The sequence below is a fragment of the Salmo trutta genome, chromosome 21 (genome assembly GCF_901001165.1).
Source record: "Salmo trutta chromosome 21, fSalTru1.1, whole genome shotgun sequence".
Lineage (NCBI taxonomy): Eukaryota > Metazoa > Chordata > Actinopteri > Salmoniformes > Salmonidae > Salmo > Salmo trutta.
Genome location: NC_042977.1, coordinates 22,858,240 through 22,883,733, shown reverse-complemented (window position 1 = coordinate 22,883,733; position 25,494 = coordinate 22,858,240). Strand labels below are relative to the sequence as shown.

The 25,494-nt window shown below is 43.1% G+C and overlaps 1 protein-coding gene across 5 annotated transcripts in view; it reads left to right on the top strand.

Annotated features, from left to right (window-relative positions):
* Positions 1-25,494, top strand: part of LOC115156983 (ras GTPase-activating protein nGAP) — a 100,566-nt gene that overhangs the window by 3,415 nt on the left and 71,657 nt on the right. For 3 of the 5 annotated variants that reach the window (XM_029704794.1, XM_029704795.1, XM_029704793.1), the window contains exon 1: positions 18,048-18,767. The exons of 1 other annotated variant lie outside the window; for it this stretch is intronic. In XM_029704794.1, coding sequence (XP_029560654.1) covers positions 18,224-18,767 — 544 coding nt within the window. In that variant the 5' untranslated portion in view covers positions 18,048-18,223. Of the gene's footprint in view, positions 1-18,046; positions 18,768-25,494 lie in introns of those variants that run through there. One more of the 5 variants, XM_029704796.1, reaches the window with a different exon arrangement.

The window sequence follows — 25,494 nt, the reverse complement described above, 5'->3', positions numbered from 1 at the left end:
CAATTACAATTTCCAGTTATGGGAATACATGTTAAAGTAGGCATAGCCTACATTTCAGATGCAAGGCGTAAGCGTTAGTTTATGTGTTACTCAAAAGCAAGACTTGATCCAACTGTCCTTCCCTGAATATCAAACGCAGCACCATACGGATTAGGATTATGTCCCATTAATAAGGATTGTGGTGCCCTGCTTGAATCCTTTGTAAACGTTGACAAAGTGCATTAGCCAGAGAAAGGGCATTGTGCATAAGCCTATTTACAATTTGACTGAAGAAGGAAGACCGAAGAAAGGGTTTATCAGTGGCTCTCATACTCTTATTCAAATCATCCATGCCTCATTTAAGGAAGTAGGCTTGGTAGTGAATTATTACAATATCATAAATCTCTAGCTGTAGTTTAGGGTTAAACACAGATTTTATAATCCCTGTCCTCTAACAATACAGAATTGTTTTTTTTCTAACCCACCCAAACTCTATGGCCTAAATCGAGTCAATGAAAATGAAATCATAAACCAATCCCATTACTGCCATAGTTTGTCCTCAGTAGTCCACGTTATCCATAGAGGTTAAATTTGCTTGTATGGCCTGCTGTTTTAGACAGTTATATTCCCATTCATAGAAGACCAGTGGTTGACGGCCTCCCTGTGTTTGACTGCAGATAAAGGCAGGTATCTACAAATCCTCCACCCGTTCCTTCGACACAGACTAATTGGCTGTATGACAACATTCTGGGATTCCAGGCGTTACCTGAAAACACAGGAAGTCCCCATCCTGTTTTAGATCCAATTCCAGATCTTTGAAGGACAGCCTGTCATTTCCAATGGGAACAAATGAGCCATAGTGGGCAGAACAAGTAAGTAGGGGGGGTGCGTTCTAGCATCATCTGCTTATTTCCATTAGGGAACGCCTGTGAAGTGCGCAGTAACTCAATTTGCCCTTACACTCCTTCTAAACAATGCAACATTTTTTTGGGAACTTTTGCAAAGGGTAAAGTTTACAAACCTTATTCCACTCTGTTTATAACAGATTCTAGTTTTGGAAACAGAACTGTATTGAGATCAAATATTTCATCGATGAGAAAATTTGCAGAATGTTGTCCAAAATCCATCTCGTTTCATCTTCTCCCACTGCCCCCCAGTGGGCTTCATCTCACTACCATATTTGGTAGTGAGTGGGAACGCCAAGCGGATGCACAACATTTATACATCCAGTGAAATATCTGTCTCATTGTTCTGTCTGTGATAGGCCTTTAACAATGTTCCCGCTAATTTCTTTTGGCACTGAGCAGATTTCAGGTTTTGTGAATGGAAAGTTGAATTCTGTACCTCTTCCAGCGCGCGTTTACAGTGAACTGAGGCTGTACCCGTCTAAGTTTGTGTTAGCCTGTAGCCAATAGGCTATTGTGGCTATAGTATTTGAGCATAATGTAGGAGTGGCCTACCAAGAAAACCAATAGAGAAAATCCAATAACATTTTCACATGAAAATAGCTTTTCATTTCTATGATATAGCCTATGTGGTGTTCAATGCAAGCCTACATTCATCTTTTAAAAACCTTTTTAGACTATGCAGGGCATAACATTAATTAATGTAACACCATGGGCCAAATAGGTGACTGCAAATTGCATTATATTGTTGTATGATGCAAGAAACCACTTTACAAAGTATAAATCATTATTATTACTATACAGAGAACTAAACAATGTAGGCTACCCTCTGACTATTGGCTTTTTTTGCATATTTAAGACTGTTTCAAAATGCAACACTGCCCCTTAAATATTAACACGCTTTTTACCTGACTCGCTTTTGAAAGATTGCTTGAAATGTGCACGTTTTGTGCTCCTGTAGGAAGCAGAAATTCCCCCATTGCTGACCAATATATACAGTGCATTTGGAAAGAATTCAGACCCCTTGACTTTTTCCAAACTTTGTTACATTACAGCCTTATTTTAAAATTGATTGATGAGGAAAACATTGAATTTAATCTACCCACAATACCCCATAATGACAAAGCAAAAACAGGTTTGATGTGTTTTTGCAAATGTAATAAAAATGTAAAATAGATAACTTATGCAAACAAGGTTTCAGACCCTTTGCTATAAGACTAAAAATTGAGCTCAAGTGCATCCTGTTTACATTGATCATCCTTGAGACGTTTCTACAACTTGATTGTAGTCCACCTGTGGCAAATTAAATTGATTGGACATGATTTGGAAAGGCACACACCTGTCTATATAAGGTCCCACAGTATTGTGTGTAGATTGAGGGGAAAAAACGATTTAATGCATTTTAGAATAAAGCTGTAACTTAACAAAATTTGGAAAAAGTTAAGGGGTCTGAATACTTTCCGACTGCACTGTACTTATCTAAAACTGGACTAATAATCACTAACTAGCATGTAATGTAAAATGCACTATGATCTGAGAAGCGCATCCATTGACGGGTGATTGATAGACTACTCGTCAATAGAATTTTACTCTGATGCACTCTGGCTCTGCCTAAAACAAAATCAGACTCAATCTTGAAAATGTAGATTGTTTTTGGTTTGTTGCATTGGATTGTTGCATCTCTGCGCGGCAGTCCTGGCGGAGGTGTGCGGCCACACATATGCTCAGCTTAGAGGGAACATGAAGCCTAAATGTTTTTTGCCTAGTTCTGAAATCAAATGAACAAGTTGTCTTGGAAGGAATCTGGAAATGCACTACAAAGAGGCTTAGGCTATGACCTAGGCTGCATTGCACATTTTCTAAGTAAGTCGACCATTTGTATCTGAACCACCGTTTTCTTTGTCCTCCACTGGCGTCAATGCAAGTGAAAACTTAAACGTTCCAGTTGTGCACAGGCAACACAGAGGGCTGTCTGGGTCAATGATGGATGTCGTGGCTATGCGGGTGTATTTAGGGTTTGACTGAGGTGAACATGTCATAAAAGATCCCTCTACGTAAAGCTGCAACATGAGCAGTGTTGAATGAACAACGGACTCTTTAGTCTTCCAGGATGTGCCTCATCGTACTACTGCACTGAAGATCTGAACCTTTGCCCTGATTCATCTCACAGCTCCAAAGGTGGTTAAGGTATAGGAGAGATGGAATAGCCTACATCTAGACCTTTGCCTTTCATTCAATACAGCCTGTTATTCAAAACATTTTTATTTTACCGTTTAAGTTGACTGAGAACACATTCTCATTCACAGCAACAACCTGGGGAATAGTAAGGGGATGAATGAGCCAATTGTAAGCTGGGGACAATTAGGTGACCATGATGGTATGACAGACAGCTTGGGAATTCAGCCAGGACACCAGTGTAAACACCTGTATGATAAGTGCCATGGGATCTTTAATGACCTCAGTGTCAGTACACCCATTTAAAGTCCCATCCAGAAGACAGCACCCTACACTGGGCAGTCACTGCCCTGGGGCATTGGGATATTTTTTTAGACCAGAGGAAAGAGTGCCTCCTACTGGCCCTCCAACACCACTTCCAGCAGCATCTGGTCTCCCATCCAGGGACTGACCAGGACCAACCCTGCTTAGCTTGATAAGCAAACCAGCAGTGGGATGCAGGGTGGTATGCTGCTGTGATGATAAATAAACAATAAATAAACAGGGACTGAATAAAAAAATGTTCAGACCTCAAAAAGCTGAAAAAGGAGGATTTCGACACCCACCATCTCAGATTGTTTTGCAATTGTTTCTGTAGGGAAAAACAGATAAGCATTTCCGTAACATTATTTTGTTGAAATATAATTTGATCTCTGAGAATTGGCCATTTCAATTTATAGGATTCATATAATATTCAGTAAATATAGTACCCAACATCCGATTTGCACAAAAAACCTCTTGACAATGATTTAAGATGTGAGGAATCCCATAACATTATCAAACGCCATCCATGGACCCCCAAACCTCACACCACGCCCACCCCAATGGCCAGTATACAGTATCAGTTCTCTGTTTGACAAGTTATATTTAGCTGCGACGTGGAATATTTTCTTTGCAATTTTTACTATGTTATGTATTCTCAGTGAATTTGGTTTTGTAAAAAAAATATATTGTTCAGAGATATTTGCCATTGACTTCGCTTACATTTTCCCCATAAATGAAGTGAAAGTACCAGGTTTTGCCCACTAAATGCCGCTGTTCCCGCTACTGCCCGTTTTTATCCATTTTGCTGGTCTCTTGTGTTTATCGAAAGTGTCACAACATTTTCTTTGCAACTTTGGGTAGAAAACCAGTCGTTTTTGCTCATGGTGAAAATGCTTTGTGGTCATCCGCACAATTCAATCTGTGTCCAGGAAACTGCCCCTGTGTGTGTTTGGTGAACAAGCAAACTATTAGGCGACATCCGTTCTAAGGGTTTCAGTACTATGGCCTCTCAGGGTTTTCAATGGTAAAAGTCCCGAAAAACACACTGTATAGTGTTTTGTAATGGTGTTGGGTTTAATGGTGTCAAGCTCGTCTAGATGGCTTTACAGCAGACCCTCAGTGTCTCATGAATGACAGACATGGTCTTCAACCATCCTACTACTGAAAGAAGATCGTAGCTAAGCATGCATCTGCATCTTTCTTCTCCACTGCTTTGTCGATGTTTGTTGAAAAACCAGCCCAGGAACTCCAGAATATTATGACATGATATAGCCTAATCCGCCTGTGAACATTTCCTCTAAGTTATTTACACTGACTGTTTCACTCTACACATAAAATGACTGAATGGTTTTTCAATCGCACACCAGCACTCAGTGCTCTGCAAAGCGAAGCAGGCTTGCCAAGAGAAAGTGAGGCAGAAATAAATGGCTGTTAAAAATCCTGCTTAATGGTCAGGAGTGCAGGGCAGGGTGGCTATTTTCAGTTTGTTTTGTAGCAGCAGGCAACTTGGCAACTGTGAAGGGCTTAAGGATATTTGGCAGCGTTTTAGAGAACCTTCTGATTGTATGGTAGGAGCCTGTTAACTGGGGCCAGGTTATAGGCTGCAGACCGAGAGGTTTTCTTATTCATATTGGATGGGGACTGTGGGAGTCTGCCTTGTGTTTTTCCCAGCTTATTCACACATGACATGACACACCACACAAGGATGTATAGGCCTTGTGTCTACATGGAGGATTGGATCTGTCATCTTGTTGCCCTAGTAGGGCCACAACATCCCTATCATGAATGTTCTTTTTTTTTTTTTTTTTAGTACCTTGCCAAGTCACCATGCCATTTGAAGTAATATTTTGGCTGAACCTCTTATTTCTTTTTCCCCTCCTCCTGCCTCTCATTACAAATTCAGGTTACATTTTATATGATATAGAAGATTTATTGGTAGGCTGCCTAGGCTAATAGGCTAGATATGAACCTCACACTTTGGTTGTGCGTCACTGTGAGGAAACCTTTCTCTCTTGGAGAGAAGAGACATGGTTTATTGGTCATCTTTAACAAAGGAGAAAAATGCTTCCTGCACTGGAAGATTAATCCTCTCTCTAAACCAGGGCTGTTCAAGGTCGGTCGTGGAGGGCCGAAACACTCCTGGTTTCCATCCTCTCCTTTTAATAAGGGACTAATTCAGACCTGGAACTTTAGGTGAGTGCAATTAACTACCAGGTAGAAACAAAAACCAGAAGACGTGTTTCAGGCCTTCAGGACTGGAATTGAACAGCCCTGCTCTCAACCTCATTACCAATCCAAGGTCAATGCTGCATAAATGCTGCACAGCCTTCCCTGTGGCTCAGTTGGTAGAGCATGGTGTTTGCAACGCCAGCATGGTGTGTGAAACGTCAGGGTTGTGGGTTTGATTCCACAGGGGGCCAGTAAAATAAATAAATAAATGAAATGTATGCATTCACTACTGTAAGTCGCTCTGGATAAGAGCGTCTGATAAAATGTAAAAATAAGTGTTGTGCTGTCTAGAAAGGTAAACAGCTGTGCAGTACCATAACAGGTTTGAAATGAAGTTTTGTGTCTACTGAAGAGTGATAGGGAGATTAGTTCTACATCTATTATTGTATGCCCTCCCTCCCAAACACCCTACAATGGCTCAGCAGAGGCAGATCACAGGAGGAAATGGAAAGTTCCCTGTGTTCGTCTGTCCCACCCCAGCTTGCACCAAAGCAGCCATGCTGTCATTAAGGGGTTGGGATGGGGGGCAGGATTTCCCTTCCCTTCCGAAAAACAAAACAAGAAACTAACCTGTGCTGTTTAAAAAATAAGCACTTGTCTATTTCAGTTCTTCTATCATCCTGGTGAGTGGAAGAACACACAGGTTAGGAACTAAGGCTGATCATGTGTTAAGAGAATGACTTGAGCTAGTTTTGTGTACTGATTGAGTTGCTGTTTTCTCAGACCCCTTTTTTTGTTTTGTAGTCCCTTTGGTGTAGCTCAGCTGTTGAATTCCTGTGATGGGATAATCATTATACGCAACTATTTAGCATTATTATAGCAGCATTAAGCCATGTTTCCTCTCATGAAGTGAAATAATTTAACAGCTCTTGGCTGGTTGGGGTGTCAAATACCATACCATACTGCTGGTTTTACCAGAGAACCAGCAGTACTCTGGACCTCAGAGTAAGTAATGAATACTCCGTCCCTATAGTCCTATAGTGCATCACTTTTGACCATAGCCCTGGGAATAGGGTGCCATTTGAAACAGACATATTTTGCAGGCCAGAATGTTCTTCAGCTGGTGAACCTCTTCTTGTGTTGGCTAATGGCAGCTGGTTCAGCAGGCTTTGGCACTGTGGCAGTGTTGGCAGAGATGTTTGGTTTGGGGGCTGTAGCTCCTGAAGACAACTGCGTCTGGTCCTTTCTGCACTCCAGCCAGGTGGACTAGCCTCTCGGACACTTTCTTCACCACCCACTGCTTTGACCTCTTGCAGAAGATTTTCATGGGGATGTTTAACCATACAATAAACCCTGTTCATCTGTAAACAAAAAAAGGGTACAGTAGACTGGTATGCGTATTGTTACACTCAGTCAATAATGGGGCATTGAGATGGGCTGTTAGCAAAGATGTGAAAAGTTTGAGGGGGGCTTGACTTGTCGACCGTCTAGTCGTGTATTGTTGTGTATGAGCACCTACAGTTGTACTGGTGAGTAGACAAGCACTGCCAACAATAGTGAATAGGCTAGAAGAGTATACTAACCACCCCTCTCCCCCATGCCGAAGACCTGACTGCAAGGGTGTCAAAAGTCTTGTAGAAAGTTTAGCACTGGTCTTGTAGATAGTTTAGTGTATTGGTGATTATTTATTTTATTTTTATTCTCCTATGTCAATAGATCATGCATACTAACCTTCACACACGATACCCACCCTCAGAAGACACCAGTCAGTCACCCACACCATCCTCTCCTTACTAATACCAAATTTTCTCAAATTTAGACTTAAAGCTTTGCATGAACAATCAACTAAGCCTCCATAATACAGAGAGAACAACAGTAGAAATCAAAGTTTATTTATCACATGCGCCGAATACAACCGGTGTAGACCTTACAATGAAATGCTTGTAAGCCCTTATCAACAATGCAGAAAAACAGTACCAGTAGAGTCAATGTGTGGGGGCACCGGTTAGTCGAGCTAATTGAGGTAATATGTACATGTAGGTATAGTTAAAGTGACTATGCATAGATGATAAACAGAGTGTAGCAGCAGCATAAAAGAGGTTGGGGTGGGGAGTGACGGGACACAATGCAAATAGTCCGGGTAGCCATTTGATTAGCTGTTCGGGAGTCTTATGGCTTGGGGGTAGAAGCTGTGGAGAAGCCTTTTGAACCTAGACTTGGTGCTCCGGTACCGCTTGCCATGCGGTAGCAGAGAACAGTCTATAACTGGGGTGGCTGGGGTCTTTGACAATTCTTAGGGCCTTCTGACACCTCTGTAGCCCCAGTGATGTACTGGGCTGTACACACTACTAGGGCTGGGCGATATGGCAAATAAATTATCACATTTAATTTGATGATAATTAATATCACGATATTAATCAAATCATCTTTAAAAGGTATATATTTTTTATGTTATTTATTGTCAGATGTAGAACTCACAAATAACATTTTTTTTTAAAGCTGTAAACCCTTAAGTCATGAGCACGAAGTAAAAAAATAAAATGGTGCAAGTCAATATGCATTATTACTGTTAGCCTAAATGCACATCACAGTTTATGTTGGGGTAGTTGTTGTCTGACAAGTTACAAGCAAGAAAGAGAAGTCTGTCTACTGTCTCTATAATGTTTCAAAGGGGCATTTCTGCTTCAGACTCAAGCCTGCCTGAACAACCCTGTCATAATCGTTGTAGTGATGGGACCAAACTGCAGCGGGTATATGAATCATCTTGTTTTATTGAAAGAAAATGAACGACAAAAACAGTCCTGTAAGGTACACTGACTATACACGGAGACAACCACCCACAAAACACAAGCTGAAAACCCCTACTTAAATATGGCCTCCAATTAGAGGCAACGAAGAACAGCTGTCTCCAATTGAAGGCCAAACCAAAACCCTGAACATAGAAATAGAACTAGAAATACAAACATAGAAATACATGACATAGAACAGTACCCAAAAATCCCAACAACACAAAACAAACACACCTCTGCCACATCCTGACCATACTACAATAACAAAATGACCCCTTTACTGGTCAGGACGTGACAAACCCAAAGGCTTTAATGTTTCTCGTTTATTGTCAGAAGTAGAAGAACTCCCAAATAACATTTTAACTATAAAGCTTTAAAGCTATAAACCCTTAAGTTATGAATAAGAAATAAAAAATAAAAAAACTAATAGTGCAAGTCAATATGCATTACAAACATTAGCCTAATGGCACATCACAGTTGAAGTTGGTGTAGTTGTTGTCTTACAGGTTACAAGCAAGGAAGACAAGTCTGTCTACGTTTTCTGGCTTTAAAGTTGCCCTAAGGCAGGTCACTAGGTTGCCACCAGTGCTAAAAACACGCTCTGAGGGGGAGCTGGTCACAGGAATGCACAGGTCGCGCTTTGCCAGGTGTCTGACTTTGGGGAAAGTCTTTTCTTGGTGGATCTTCCACCAATCCACTGGATTGGTTTCACTGTCAGCGTCAGGAGACTTTATGTAGCAGCTGAGTTTCTTTTCTACCAGGTGGATTTCAGTAAGACCTGTGGTGGTGGAGCATGGCTTTTTGAAAAAACTGCTCAGTGATTTTCTCTTTTTAGCTGGCAGTTGTGGTGAAGCAGCAGCAACGTCTCCCTGTGCTGGGCTTTTGTTTTCATGTCCCTCATTGACTATCTCTGAGAAAGCTCTTGCTTTTGTGGCCCACCTTCTACTCTGATGCAATGTGTTTTAAACCGAGGGTCGACCAACGAGGCTATGTCCAGGAGGTCATCATATTTCTCATTCAGATAGTCCATGACTATCATTTTGCTGGTTTTGGTGAGCTCTGTTTCACCATCAGGTTTCATGATCTCTGTATTGAACAGGTGTAGTACTGGCTTCAGGTAAGACACACTGACATAAGACTCACCAGACAGAGCATCTGTGAATTCTAGGAGTGGGGTCAATGCCTGGTTGATGGACTCAAGAACATCTGCATAGGTGGGAGCTAAGTGCCGGGTCTTCTTGTCACTCGACAAGACCTGTGAAATGTCTTTCTCCTGCTCCAATACTCTTTGCACCATCTTTTGACGTGATCCAACCTGGTAGGCGACTCTGTCACCAACTTGTGCTGGGGTAGGTTGTTCTTTTTGAGAAACTGCAAGGTCTCTCTTCTTTTTCCACGAATAGGAAAAGGCATCTACCACTTTCTTACACACTCCAATTGCTCAATCCACCCGTTTGTCTCTACCCACTCCATCTAAGAGAAATCACTGTAGCAAAATACGTTAAATCTGTCTTGAGCTGTTTCTCAACTTTTTTCCTACACTCGGCGTAGAGTTTAGGCAGTGCTGTGTGACATGTTTGCAGCCAGGGAGTACGTACCTGTAGTCAATTTAAATTGATAAGCCTCTTAACCTTCATTTTCGACTGTGCTAATTGGTAGCATGTCCATAGCAATGCAATGCATAATAAAAATTGTGACGTCTTTTCGATGTTTTGCTCGTAGGACATAAACGCTGTCCGTGTTGACTGCGTCGGACGAACATACCTAGATTGGCTGGTGCTTGAGGGGAATTTATCAATACCGTGGCACAAACTAAAACTTTCTGCATGTTCCAGATGGTGAAAAGGGTTTGTTGTATTACCAGACTTGGGAGCCACCTGTCTACTGCACAATTTGCACCGAACATTGCTCTGCTCTTTGTCGTACTTCAAAAAGCCAAACCACTACCAAATAACTGAGGCGGTTCAACCCTTTTTATCAATAATTTCTTCGTTGGAAGCTGCTCCTTCTCCATGGCTATCACTGCCACTTTTCGCCTACATCACACATTTTTCGTGGATAATAGTGGCTACTCCATCACTCGAGGTGCTGAGTGGTTTTTAGTGGGTGTATACCTCTCCACGTGCGTATTGTCACTTCTCCGCATGTTCCTGCTGCGTCAGAAATGAAATGGACTGCTGTACCTAATTATTCTATATCGACATTATCGAAAATGAATCTAAACGGTTTTATATCGTTTTTATATTGTTATTGAGGGAAGTAATTACCTCTTGATTTATCGCCCAGCCCTACGAATCATCTTCTGTAGTGCCTTGCGGTCGGATGCCGAGCAGTTGCTGTACCAGGCAGTGATGCGGCCAGACTGGATGCTCTCGATGTTGCAGCTGTAGAACCTTTTGAGGATCTGAGGACCCATGCCAAATCTTTTCAGTCTCCCGAGGGGGAATAGGTTTTGTAATGCCCTCTTCACGAGTGGCTTGGTGTGTTTGGACCATTCTAGTTTGTTGGTGATGTGGACACCAAGGAACTTGAAGCTCTCAACCTGCTCCACTACAGCCCCGTTGATGAGAATGGGGGCGTGCTCGGTCCTCCTTTTTCCTGTAGTCCACAGTCATCTCCTTTTGTCTTGATCACGTTGAGGGATAGGTTGTTATTCTGGCACCACCCGGCCAGGTCTCTGACCTCCTCCCTATAGGCTGTCTCGTTGTTGTCGGTGATCTGTTGTGATCTGTGTCTCGTCGTTGTTGTGTCACTGTTGTGTCGTCGGCAAACTTAATGATGGTGTTGGAGTCGCGCCTGGCCATGTAGTCGTGGGTGAACAGGGAGTACAGGAGGGGACTGAGCACGCACCCCTGAGGGGCTCCAGTGTTGCGGATTAGCGTGGCAGATGTGTTGCTACCTACCCTCACCACCTAGGGGCGGTCCATCAGGAAGTCCAGGATCCAGTTGCAGAGAGAGGTGTTTAGTCCCAGGATCCTTAGCTTAGTGATGAGCTTTGAGGGCACAATGGTGTTGAACGCTGAGCTGTAGTCAATGAATAGCTTTCTCACGGAAGTGTTCCTTTTGTCCAGGTGAGAAAAGGCAGTGTGGAGTGCAATAGAGATTGTGTCGTTTGTGGATCTGTTTGAGCGGTATGCAAATTGGAGTGGGTCTAGTGTTTCTGGATAATGGTGTTAATGTGCCATTACCAGCCTTTCAAAGCACTTCATGGCTACAGACGTGAATGCTACGGGTCTGTAGTCATTTAGGCAGGTTACATTAGTGCTCTTGGGCACAGGGACGATGGTGGTCTGCTTGAAGCATGTTGGTATTGCACTCAATCAGGGACATGTTGAAAATGTCAGCGAAGACACCTGCCAGTTGGTCAGCACATGCCCAGAGCACACGTCCTGGTAATTCGTCTGGCCCAGCGGCCTTGTGAATGTTGACCTGTTTAAAGGTCTTACTCACGTCGGCTACGGAGAGCGTGATCAAGCAGTTGTCCTGAACAGCTGATGCTCTCATGCATTCCTTATTGTTGCTTGCCTCAAAGCGAGCATAGAAGTGATTTAGCTCATCTGGTAGGCTTGTGTCACTGGGCAGCTCGCGGCTGTGCTCCCTTTTGTAGTCTAATAGTTTGTAGGCCCTGCCACATCCGACGAGCGTCAGAGCCGGTGTAGTACGATTCAATTTTAGTCCTGTATCGGCGCTTTGCTTGTTTGATGGTTTGTCTGCGGGCATAACAGGATTTCTTATAAGCTTCCGGGTTAGAATCCCGCACCTTGAATGCGGCAGCTCTAACCTTTAGCTCAGTGCGAATGTTGCCTGTAATCCATGGCTTCTGGTTGGGGTATGTACATACAGTCACTGTGGGGACGACGTCCTTGATGCACTTATTGATAAAGCCAGTGACTGATGTGGTGTGCTCCTCAATGGCATCAGAAGAATCCCGGAACATATTCCAGTCTGTGCTAGCAAAACAGTCCTGTAGTTTAGCATCTGCTTCATCTGACCACTTTTTTATAGAGCGAGTCACTGGTGCTTCCTGATTTAATTTTTTATTGTGAACAGGAATCAGGAGGATAGAATTATGGCCAGATTTGCCTAATGGAGGGCGAGGGAGAGCTTTGTATGCATCTCTGTGTGTGGAGTAAAGGTGATCTAGAATTTTTGTCCCTCAAGTTGCACTTTTAACATGCTGATAAACATTCTGTAAAACTGATTTAAATTTCCCTGCATTAAAGTCCCTGGCCACTAGGAGTGCTGCGTCTGGGTGAGCGGTTTCCTATTTGCTTATTTCCTTATACAGCTGACTCAGTGCAGTCTTAGTGTCAGCGTCTGTCTGTGGTGGTAAATAAACAGCCACGAAAAATATAGATGAAAACTCTCTTGGCAAATATAGTGGTCTACAGCTTATCATGAGATACTCTACTTCAGGCAAGCAAAATCTAGAGACTTCCTTAGATTTCATGCACCAGCTGTTGTTTACAAATATACAGACCCCCCCCCCCCCCGTCTTACCAGAGTGTGCTGTTCTGTCTAGCCGGTGCAGCGTATATCCCGCCAGCTGAACGTCGTCATTCAACCACAATTCGGTGAAACATAAGATATTACAGTTTTTGATGTCCCATTGGTAGGATATTCGTGTTTGTACCTCGTCTAATTTATTGTCCAATGATTGTACGTTGGAAAGTAATATTGATGGTAAGGGAAGGTTTCCCACTCGCCATCGGCGCACGAGGCACCCCACTGTGTGTCCTCTATACCTGCGTCTCTTTGTCTTGTCATTGTCTGGGATTTTAGCCTTGTCGGGTGTCTGAAGTACATCCTGTGCGTCCTGCTTGTTGGAGAAAAAATCTTTGTCTAATCCGAGGTGAGTGATCGCTGGCCTGATGTCCAGAAGCTCTTTTTTTGCCGATAGATACGGTGGCGGAAACGTTATGTACAAAATAAGTTACAAATAACGTGAAAGAACCCCCACATAATGGCACAATTAGTTAGTCGCCCGTAAAACGGCTTCCATTTCTTCCGGCTTCCATTTCTTCCGGCGCCATGGGATGTTGTAGCCTAATTGTGTAACCACCAACTATGACAACAAGACACGGACCATGTTTATGCCTAGCTCCAATATATTCATTTGCTCAAGCTTGATGTTGATGCCTTTGCAGATGTTGGTGGAATCGGACTCTAAAATGTAAATAGAACACATACAGTACAGTCAAATTAGCCTCTGCAGTAGTTATTTAGTTAGCTAAAGGTTAGCTAATGTAACCTAACAAAGCTAATGTTTGCTTACAAAGATATAAGTCACATCACCAGATAGCAGCTGACTAATTACATTGATATGCTTTGGAAGGATAATGGAGGATAAATAAAGTTCACAGAAGTAACTAGTGTATATACAGAGCTACCAACTAGTTAGTTTAAAATATATAGATATATATATCAAGTTTGTTTATGAATTAAGTTATTAAAACTCAATCGTGGTAATTACTGCATTTGAATTGGTAACCACAAACCACAGTTGGGTCACCTGCTACTGTTCTCCCTTCTACTGGTATCCTGTTATGTTAAGTTTCTTTCTTTCTGTCGTCTGGTGGTCAAAGCAAGACTGTGAAAACAGCCTTGACAACACTCGCTCATTCACTCACTCTCACACACACACCCACCCACCCACACACACGTATTTGTTTGATCGGGATCAAGTCCGGGCTCTGACCGGGCCACTCAAAAACATCGAGAGACTTGACTCAAAGCCACTCCTGCGTTGTATTCGCTATGTGCGTAGGGTCATTGTCCTGTTGGAAGGTGAACCTTAGCCCTAGTCTGAGGTACTGAGCGCTCTGGAGCAAGTTTTCATCAAGGATCTCTCCGTACTTTCCTCCGCTCATCTTACCCTCGATCCTGACTAGTCTCCCAGTCACTGCCGCTGAAAAACATCCCCACAGCATGATGCTGCCACCACCATGCTTCACCGTAGGGATGGTGCCCCACTCCAGACATGACGCTTGGCATTCAGGCCAAAGAGTTCAATCTTGGTTTCATCAGACCAGAGAATATTGTTTCTCATGGTTTGAGAGTGCTTTAGGTGCCCTTTGGCAAACTCCAAGCGGGCTGTCGTGCCTTTTATTGAGGAGTGGCTTCCGTCTTGCCACAAAGGCCTGATTGGTGGAGTGCTGCAGAGATGGTTGCCCTTCTGGAAGGTTCTCCCATCTCCACAGAGGAACTCTGGAGCTCTGTCAGAGTGACCATCGGGTTCTTGGTCACCTCCCTGACCAAGACCCGTCTCCCCCGATTGCTGAGTTTGGCTGGGCGGCCAGCTCCAGGAAGAGTCTTGGTGGTACCAAACTTCTTCCATTTATGAATGATGGAGGCCACTGTGTTCTTAGGGACCTTCAATGCTGCTTACACCTTTTGGTACCCAGATCTGTACCTCGACACAGTCCTGTCTCGGAGCTCTACGAACAATTCCTTCAACCTCATGGCTTGGTTTTTGCTCTGACATGCTCTGTCAACTGTGGGACCTTTTATAGAGACAGGTGTGTGTGTGCCTTTCCAAATAATGTCCAATCAATTGAATTTACCACAGGTGGACTCCAATGTAGTTCTAGAAACATCTCAAGGATGATCACTGGAAACAGGATGCACCTACGGTGAGGGAAAATAGTATTTTATCCCCTGCTGATTTTGTATGTTTGCCCACTGACAAAGAAATGATAAGTCTATAATTTTAATGGTAGGTTTATTTGAACAGTGAGAGACAGAATAACAACAAAAAAATCCAGAAAAACACATGTCAAAAATATTATAAGTTCATTTGCATTTTAATGAGGGAAATAAGTATTTGAGCCCCTCTCAATCAGAAAGATTTCAGGCTCCCAGGTGTCTTTTATACAGGTAACGAGCTGAGATTAGGAGCACACTCTTAAAAGGAGTGCTCCTAATCTCAGCTTGTTACCTGTATAAAAGACACCTGTCCACAGAAGCAATCAATCAATCAGATTCCAAACTCTCCACCATGGCCAAGACCAAAGAGCTCTCCAAGGATGTTAGGGACAAGATTGTAGACCTACACAAGGCTGGAATGGGCTACAAGACCATCGCCAAGCAGCTTGGTGAGAAGGTGACAACAGTTGGTGCGATTATTCGCAAATGAAAGAAACACAAAAGAACTGTCAATCTCCCTCGGCCTGGGGCTCCATGCAAGATCTCATCTCGTGGAGTTGCAATGATCATGAGAAGGGTGAGGAATCAGCCCAGAACTACACGGGAGGATCTTGTCAATGATCTCAAGGCAGCTGGGACCATAGTCACCAAGAAAACAATTGGTAACACACTACGCTGTGAAGGACTGAAATCCTGCAGTGCCTGCAAGGTCCCCCTGCTCAAGAAAGCACATATACATGCCCGTCTGAAGTTTGCCAATGAACATCTGAATGATTCAGAGGACAACTGGGTGAAAGTGTTGTGGTCAGATGAGACCAAAATGGAGCTCTTTGGCATCAACTCAACTCGCCGTGTTTGGAGGAGGAGGAATGCTGCCTATGACCCCAAGAACACCATCTCCACCGTCAAACATGGAGGTGGAAACATTATGCTTTGCGGGTGTTTTTCTGCTAAGGGGAAAGGACAACTTCACCGCATCAAAGGGACGATGGACGGGGCCATGTACCGTCAAATCTTGGGTGAGAACCTCCTTCCCTCAGCCAGGGCATTGCAAATGGGTTGTGGATGGGTATTCCAGCATGATAATTACCCAAAACACACGGCCAAGGCAACAAAGGAGTGGCTCAAGAAGAAGCACATTGTCTAATTTCACAGAAAGGTGCTTATTATATTGACAGGCAAACACTGCCATTAATTGAAGGAACAAAAAGTGTTTTTTTTATGTCACACAATTTTGGACAGCTAAAACGTTTTTAGAATGTATTAATGTTACATTCCTATGATGCCTAAAAGATGGTTCTAGTTTTAGGTCATGCTTAATTAAATGTTTTAGGCCTACTTGCCCAATAATTTTTTGTATTTTGCTAAGCCTTTTTGTCTATAAATAAAGCCTTTTTGTTTTATAGTGATTGGTTGGTGTTGATGGGTGGTGTGAAAACTAGATAAAATGCTAATAAAATGAAAACATTACAGAAACTAGATTTAGGCCAGTATATAGCATAGGCTGTTTTTAGCCTTCAGCCTTTATATAACCATATGAATTAATTTATATGCAATATTCTGCCTATATGAACAAATTTATATAGGCCTAGGTTACAATATTCTACCCATATGAACACATTTATTTTAGGCCATAACAACCATTTTCTGTAGGCTATATACTTTTGACATTCTGTAGGGCTCTGGTCAAAAGTAGTGCACTAAGGAAATATTGTGCCACTTGTGACACAGCCATGCTTTTCTTTCTTGTAAAACTAAAGCATCCATATCAAGGTTTTCAGTCCTCAGTCTTGCTGTGGTGGGTTTCAAGTTGTACTCCCTCCATTTCTGTCCCTGATAAGGATGTGCACTCCAATAAGCCCTGATGACAAAGGCAGGCAGGAGTGACTATGGCCTGTAGCTAGCCCCCAGTGGGACTCCTCTCCCATTTCCTCTCTGATCACAGAGGACTGGGGCCCAGCCAGGGCACCGCATTTAGCAGGACACATGAATATTTATGACACCATGCCATTCAGTTAGGGGTGGCCGGCAGCCACCCCTAACTGAGTGACATATAAGCCACATGGTCTACGTCATGTGGTAGTTGATGATGGAAAATACCACAATGGCTGGGTTGAATGGATGTTATGATTTGATATTTGAGGAATGACTCAAATAACCAACATTTTGTGAATGCTAGTAATGGGTATTGAATAGGAAGTATACCCATGAGAACAAGTGTAATCAAAACATTTTCCATGTTCAGGACCACTTCACTGTGGAATTGCCAGTGCTGCACTTTTCGCTCTTAACTCGATGAGTATGTGGGTGTATGTGCTAAGCTACTTCAGCATCCATTGACACACAGTCCCCATCATGGATACTGTTATGTTCCCCGGAGTTAATGGCACCTCCTCCATTTCCCCGGAGTTAATGGCACCCCCTCCATTTCCCCGGAGTTAATGGCACCCCCTCCAGTTCCCCGGAGTTAATGGCACCCCCTTGACAATCATAAATTGTTTTAATTACTTACTAATGCTCCATCTCCTGTTTTAAATTAGGCGTACTTGAAATGTCAAAAGGCATAATGTTTTTTTATTTTGCTCTCAAGTGTAACGTTGGTTAATTGTACCGTACAACTGAAAACCCCCCTGTAGGTCTTCTTTACACTTACATTTTAAATGTGTGAAGGACTCCAGTGAATGGCAGAGATTTCATTTAGCCTACATAATGTGTTTTGTAGCAAATGGATTGCAGCAGTATTGTGGTCTATTTATGCTGTCTAGACTGTTATGCTGACAGTGGAAGTTACACAATGTACGTAATGCAATATTTTGTTGGAACATCTGATTGAGAAACATTGCCTAGTCCTCGAGTGTCTGTGACGTCTATGAAAAGTGTATATTCATATCATGGGGCAGTAATAACAACAAACAGTCCTTTCCATCTTTTAACAAGATCTCCAAGACCGATCTCAAAAAAAAATCTTGACTCTTGATACGGAAAACCACAACCTGAGGCCTCCAGTATAATAGCATCTGATTGGAGCGTCTAAGGAAGCTTACGTATACATCTGACACCCCACTTCCTCTCAGGAAGGCTACAGTCAGCCAGTAAGCAAGATACTGAACTTACTACTCAAATACGGAACATTACTACTACACAAAGAAATGGTCGCTGTAGTCAGTTAAAATATTACAAAGCTGTCAACCAACCATCAGGTTCAGCAGCCGTTCGATGGTGGCCTTCATCTGAAAGCTTTTAGGTTTACATTTGATTATGAGTCTACCGAGAAAGTTTCCAGAGCACAGCAGACATTCCGGTCCGAAACCACCTAAGTTTGGCATGGAGGGTTCTTACCACTGGCACCATTACAGAACGCGCTGGCTGAAGCAGCACTCCAAGTCCTCTCCTGAGCAGCCACTGAACGGCTACGAGTGGAGGACGTCTGCCAGGCTGACACCTAAAATACCAAACGTGCCGAGGTTGGACAGTAATGATCACATCGTAATGGAACCTGTCCACTTCAGGGTGTTGAGTCTACCTAGGAGGACCACCACCAGCAGGAACAGTACTGGACCTGTGGAGCAGCACAGTGGGCAGGGGAGGCTGCGCTCTCTGCTCTCCCTGATTCCCTACCACAGGTCTGTGTCAGAGCCAGGGGCTGGCAGCAGCACAAAGCAGACTGCAGTCAGGAAGGTGCGCTTAGACGAGGAGGAGCAAAATGTCCCCTTTGTCCACGGCCTGTTCTCCTCTGTATCACAGAGGATCAGTAGGATTCTCAGCATCAAGGATGAGCCTGACCCTGAGAACCAAGTGCCTGGTAGGAGAGCACTCTCTCTACTCTCTCTCTCTCTCACTCTCTCTCTCTCTGTCTCTGTGTCTCTCTGTCCATCCTCTTTAGAATGACATAGGGATAATTAGAAGGGACAATTATTCTGCATTTGAGTTTACTGTTTATTTTTTGTATATTTATTTATAAAAGTCTAATACATTACATGGGTAATACCATAATTATTAGTTGGCCTAAAGCGTTTAAAATGGTGCAATTATTTTTAACTACTGCTCCAAGTAGGCCTAATAGTGCCCAATTTAGATTTCTGTTGCTATTATTTACTGCAATACAAGTGTGTACATTTTTACATTTGAGTCATTTAGAAGATACCATTAACCAGAGTGACTTACAGTAGTGAGTGCATACATTTTCATACAGCGCATGCTCTGCCAACTGAGCTACAAGGGACTACTGTGCATTTTCAGATCTTTCCTCTGTGCTGTGGGGAGGGGTCTGCTGCTAGTTGATAGTAAGGGATCTGCCTTTGGCCTGCTTTTCCAATAAAGGAGTAGATATTTACAATTGAATTGACTCAAATCCTGTAATGCTCAACCAAAGAGCAGGGTGTATGAATTTTCTTTGCTGGAGGTTAATGCTAATTGAATTTTCCAACTAAACTATCACTTGACATGTAATATTCTGAGGCTCAAAAAATTATGAATGCGTTTTGTCCTCCTATTCCTGGCAACCAACATGAAAAGGAAGAAATATCGTGCCTGAAAATTGCTAGATCGTTTCTGATCTGAAGAACCATGGTATTTTATTTCCCATCAGTATATGAGAATTGAGCGGTGCACGATAGCCCTGGTGATTTGTCATGCTGAAATGAATGGAAACATTCGCTGATATCTTTCACCTCACAGCACATCTGCAGTGTGTATGCTCAGGTCACACATGCATTTAGGCCAACTGTAATTCAAGAGCAGAAATGACAATGCTTTTTCAACCGTGGTTTGGCGTTCTTCTATTTCATGTTCCTGAAATGAGTCATAAGGGAACATTGGGGCCAGATTTCCTCAAAAAGAAATGTTGTAGGGTTGGTGGGGACTTGGTGATCACTGATGTGCTACATTGGCTTTTGTATGGGGAAAACACACTTTGGTGATGTAAATTTCACTTCCTTATGTTACAAAATGCCTTTTACCAAGACAAATGTGGTTATTCATGTTCTGAATCGTTCAGTAGGGTCTTTCTCTAACATGTCATTAACATTATATCCAAAAAGTTGGATTTAATAAAGTAATACATCCAATAATAAGCACTGAGCTCTGTTGACATAGCGGTGCAGGTTTCTCTTTTGAGGATTTTACATTTTGTGGTCGTCTTCAAAGTTGTTTCTGCGTGTCGCAAAAAGCAAAGTTAGCATGACACAAGCTGAATTAAAAAAGCTTTGAAAATAAAAAGCTTGGAATTTCACACAGACGCTTGTTTTTGTAAAAATAAAAGTAAAAAGAATTTCAAATTCATATGTAAAGCGTGCACTAAAATCTGAAAATACTTTTGAACGGATTATGATGGTGATATGAGGTTTGGACCATTGGTTTTCTTAGAGGATTATCTACACAATTAACATTATTTTACCCATTGGTCTAAAGGTGCGTTTTTGTTTGGAAACCCTAGCTTTTGTGTAACAAGTCTCACTACACTGTGGTCTAAGATGTGTAAATATTCCTACTTTTTCTAAGGGTCTGAAGGTGTAGGCCACTAGGCCCTGTGGACAATTTACTCTTGTCACAAAAATGGCTTCCCTGTGTATTTGTAACATGTTTAGTTTATTGAGGAGAGGGGGGGTGAGGATATGTAGGATGGTGGGGGAGGGTATTGCCTGAGTGGTAATCATCCTCATTATGCAGCAGTGTTCTCAAACATTTCAACATAAGTGTAAGGAAGCCTCCATGGAGCCTGCTGTACTAGCCTGTAACTGAAAGCTCACTATGACATGAAACCACAATGCTCTCCATTTGATGTTTCACTTCTCCTTGGTAGAGTAAGCAACGTGGGCTTCCTCATTGTAGATTCACAGAACTTCCCTCAGGCCTGCCTACATTTCTCACACCAAGCAGTCAGCTGAGGCTTCTCTCATGAAAATGAATTGAAACTAATCCTAATTGGAGGACAATGAAACCGTATGCATCCATGTGCTTGAACTAAAAGTGTTCAGTTAGTCTCATGCCTCCCGCCTGTTCTGTGATGAACCTAAATTAGATTGTCTTGCGCATCTTCCACCCAAAAATCTTACATTTCAAAGGTTGAGTGCTCACAAAAATAGAGCCTGCTGAATGCGGAAGGGAAACTGCATACCCCTCCTTTCGTATGCAAATGCCCCTCTGCAAATAAATGTACCGTGCTATAACAAAAAGAATGTGGCAGCAGCACTTAAGAGCTCATTAACCTTTCAAAGCTCGGGCCAACGTTTGCATCCAGTCCTGGGAAAACTAACCGTAGCTTTGCATTTAATTTGGGGCATCTACCGGAATGAGGCCTGGTGTGTGTGTGTGTGTGTGTGGGGGGGGGGCTTTACGTATTAAAAGAGACATCTGTTGTGATGGACCACTGTTCTGAAAAAGGGAAGAGTTTGTGTGTCAGATATGCACAACGTGCTTGATGGTTATGTGAGATTAGCTTGTGTGTCTGTCTGCACACCTCTTCACTGAACGATTAACCTATGCTTATCGAATAGGATATAGGCTTGACGTGATAAGAAATGACATTGGGTGATTCCCTATGGGCCCTGTTCAAAAGTAGTGCACTATATAGCAAATAGTGTGCCATTTGGGACGCACACATTATCCCTCACCTTCGACCTCAGAGACTCCACCCCTTCCCATGCTCCAAGCACGTATGGTTGACCCTTTTGCAACAGGGGAAAAAAGAAGCCCATGCAAATGTGAGAAACCTCATTGATGGCAGCGTATTTAAATATTTAACAATGTCATTGAGTTCTGGAGTGAGCTCACCACAGGAACAAAGAGCATTTATCCCCATCGTCCTGCACTGAATACAAATTATTTATTGTGACTGTTTTTGGACAGCTAGAAATACTTGTCCCATGAGGTACCTATGGCTATGTAGGTAGGACTAATGTAGATTTATTTTAAATATATATACTGCTCAAAAAAATAAAGGGAAGACTTAAACAACACAATGTAACTCCAAGTCAATCACACTTCTGTGAAATCAAACTGTCCACTTAGGAAGCAACACTGATTGACAATAAATTTCACATGCTGTTGTGCAAATGGAATAGACAACAGGTGGAAATTATAGGCAATTAGCAAGACACCCCCAATAAAGGAGTGGTTCTGCAGGTGGTGTCCACAGACCACTTCTCAGTTCCTATGCTTCCTGGCTGATGTTTTGGTCACTTTTGAATGCTGGCGGTGCTTTCACTCAAGTGGTAGCATGAGACGGAGTCTACAACCCACACAAGTGGCTCAGGTAGTGCAGCTCATCCAGGATGGCACATCAATGCGAGCTGTGGCAAGAAGGTTTGCTGTGTCTGTCAGCGTAGTGTCCAGAGCATGGAGGCGCTACCAGGAGACAGGCCAGTACATCAGGAGACGTGGAGGAGGCCGTAGGAGGGCAACAACCCAGCAGCAGGACTGCTACCTCCGCCTTTGTGCAAGGAGGAGCAGGAGGAGCACTGCCAGAGCCCTGCAAAATGACCTCCAGCAGGCCACAAATGTGCATGTGTCTGTTCAAACGGTCATAAACAGACTCCATGAGGGTGGTATGAGGGCCCAACGTCCACAGGTGGGGGTTGTGCTTACAGCCCAACACCGTGCAGGACGTTTGGCATTTGCCAGAGAACACCAAGATTGGCAAATTCGCAACTGGCGCCCTGTGCTCTTCACAGATGAAAGCAGGTTCACACTGAGCACGTGACAGTCTGGAGACGCCGTGGAGAATGTTCTGCTGCCTGCAACATCCTCCAGCATGACCGGTTTGGCGGTGGGTCAGTCATGGTGTGGGGTGGCATTTCTTTGGGGGGCCGCACAGCCCTCCATGTGCTCGCCAGAGGTAGCCTGACTGCCATTAGGTACCGAGATGAGATCCTCAGACCCCTTGTGAGACCATATGCTGGTGCGGTTGGCCCTGGGTTCCTCCTAATGCAAGACAATGCTAGACCTCATGTGGCTGGAGTGTGTCAGCAGTTCCTGCAAGAGGAAGGCATTGATGCTATGGACTGGCCCGCCCGTTCCCCAGACCTGAATCCAATTGAGCACATCTGGGACATCATGTCTCGCTCCATCCACCAATGCCACGTTGCACCACAGACTGTCCTGGAGTTGGCAAATGTTTTAGTCCAGGTCTGGGAGGAGATCCCTCAGGAGACCATCCGCCATCTCATCAGGAGCATGCCCAGGCGTTGTAGGGAGGTCATACAGGCACGTGGAGGCCACACACACTACTGAGCCTCATTTTGACTTGTTTTAAGGACATTACATCAAAGTTGGATCAGCCTGTAGTGTGGTTTTCCACTTTAATTTTGAGTGTGACTCCAAATCCAGACCTCCATGGGTTGATGAATTGGATTTCCATTGATTCTTTTTGTGTGATTTTTGTTGTCAGCACATTCAACTATGTAAAGAAAAAAGTATTTAATAAGATTATTTCATTCATTCAGATCTAGGATGTGTTATTTTAGTGTTCCCTTCATTTTTTTGAGCAGTGTATATATACACAGTTGAAGTCGCAAGTTTACATACACCTTAGCCAAATACATTTAAACTCAGTTCTTCACAATTCCTGACATTTAATCAGAGTAAAAATTCCCTGTTTTAGGTCAGTTAGGATCACCACTTTTTTTTAAGAATGTGAAATGTCAGAATAATAGTAGAGAGAGTGATTTATTTCAGCTTTATTTCTTTCATCACATTCCCAGTGGGTCAGAAGTTTACATACACTCAATTAGTATTTGGTAGCATTGCCTTTGAATTGTTTAACTTGGGTCAAATGTTTGTGGTTGCCTTCCACAATCTTCCCACAATAAGTTGTGTGAATTTTGGCCCATTCCTCCTGACAGAGCTAGTGTAACTGAGTCAGGTTTGTAGGCCTCCTTGCTCACACACGCTTTTTCAGTTTTGCCCACAGATTTTCTATAGGATTGAGGTCAGGGCTTTGTGATGGCCACTCCAATACCTTCTTGACTTTGTTGTCCTTAAGCCGTTTTGCCACAACTTTGGAAGTATGCTTGGGGTCAATGTCCATTTGGAAGACCCATTTGCGACCAAGCTTTAACTTTCTGACTGATGTCTTGAGATGTTGCTTCAACATATCCACATCATTTTCCTACCTCATGATGCCATCTATTTTGTGAAGTGCACCGGTCCCTCCTGCAGCAAAGCACCCCCACAACATGATGCTGCCACCCCCGTGCTTTACGGTTGGGATGATGTTCTTCGGCTTGCAAGCCTCCCCCTTTTTCCTCCAAACATAACAATGATCATTATGGCCAAACAGTTCTATTTGTGTTTCATCAGACCAGAGGACATTTCTCCAAAAAGTATTATCTTTGTCCCCATGTGCAGTTGCAAACCGTAGTCTGGCTTTTTTATGGTGGTTTTGGAGCAGTGGCTTCTTCCTTGCTGAGCGGCCTTTCAGGTTATGTCGATATGGACTCGTTTTACTGTGGATATTGTAACGGTTGTCGTCGGATAAAGCGGACCAAGACGCAGCGGGGAAATGTGCACTCATCTTCTTTATTAATAGGACAAAGAAGGGAAAACCAAAATAAACACGTACACCAAAAAGACACAACGACGAATAACAGTCTGGTAAGGCACACACAGAACAAAGTATTCAACAAACACATACCTATATATAGGACTCTCAATCAGAGGCAACTAGAAAACACCTGCCTCCAATTGAGAGTCCAACCCCAATAAACAAAACATAGAAATACAAAAGACTAGACATAACATACAAATACACTAACATAGAACAGTGCCCAAAAACCCCCGGAATACATAAATCAAATACCCTACTAAACAAACCACCACCCCGAACCACATAAAACAAATACCCTCTGCCACGTCCTGACCAAACTACAATAACAAATAACCCCTATTACTGGTCAGGACGTGACAGATATAGATACTTTTGTTCCCGTTTCCTCCAGCATCTTCACATGGTCCTTTGCTGCTGTTCTGGGATTGATTTGCACTTTTCGCACCAAAGTACATTCATCTCTAGGAGACAGATCGCGTCTCCTTCCTGAGCGGTATGACGACTGCGTGGTCCCATGGTGTTTATACTTGCGTACTATTGTTTGTACAGATGAACGTGGTACCTTCAGGCGTTTGGAAATTGCTCCCAAGGATGAACCAGACTTGTTGAGGTCTACAATTTATTTTCTAAGGTCTTGGCTGATCTTCCCATGATGTCAAGCAAAGAGGCACTGAGTTTGAAGGTAGGCCTTGAAATACATCCACAGGTACACCTCCAATTGACTCAAATTATGTCAATTAGCCTATCAGAAGCTTCTAAAGCCATGACATCATTTTCTGGAATTTTCCAAGCTGTTTAACCTCTAGGGGCTATGTGGGACGCAAGCGTTCCACCCCTGGTACACCCTATCAACAACCGGTGAAATATCAAGGGCACCAAATTTGAAAACAATTAAATGTCATAATTCAAATTTCTCAAACATACAACTATCTTACACCCTTTGAAAGATAAACATCTCCTTAATCTAACCACGTTGTCCGATTTC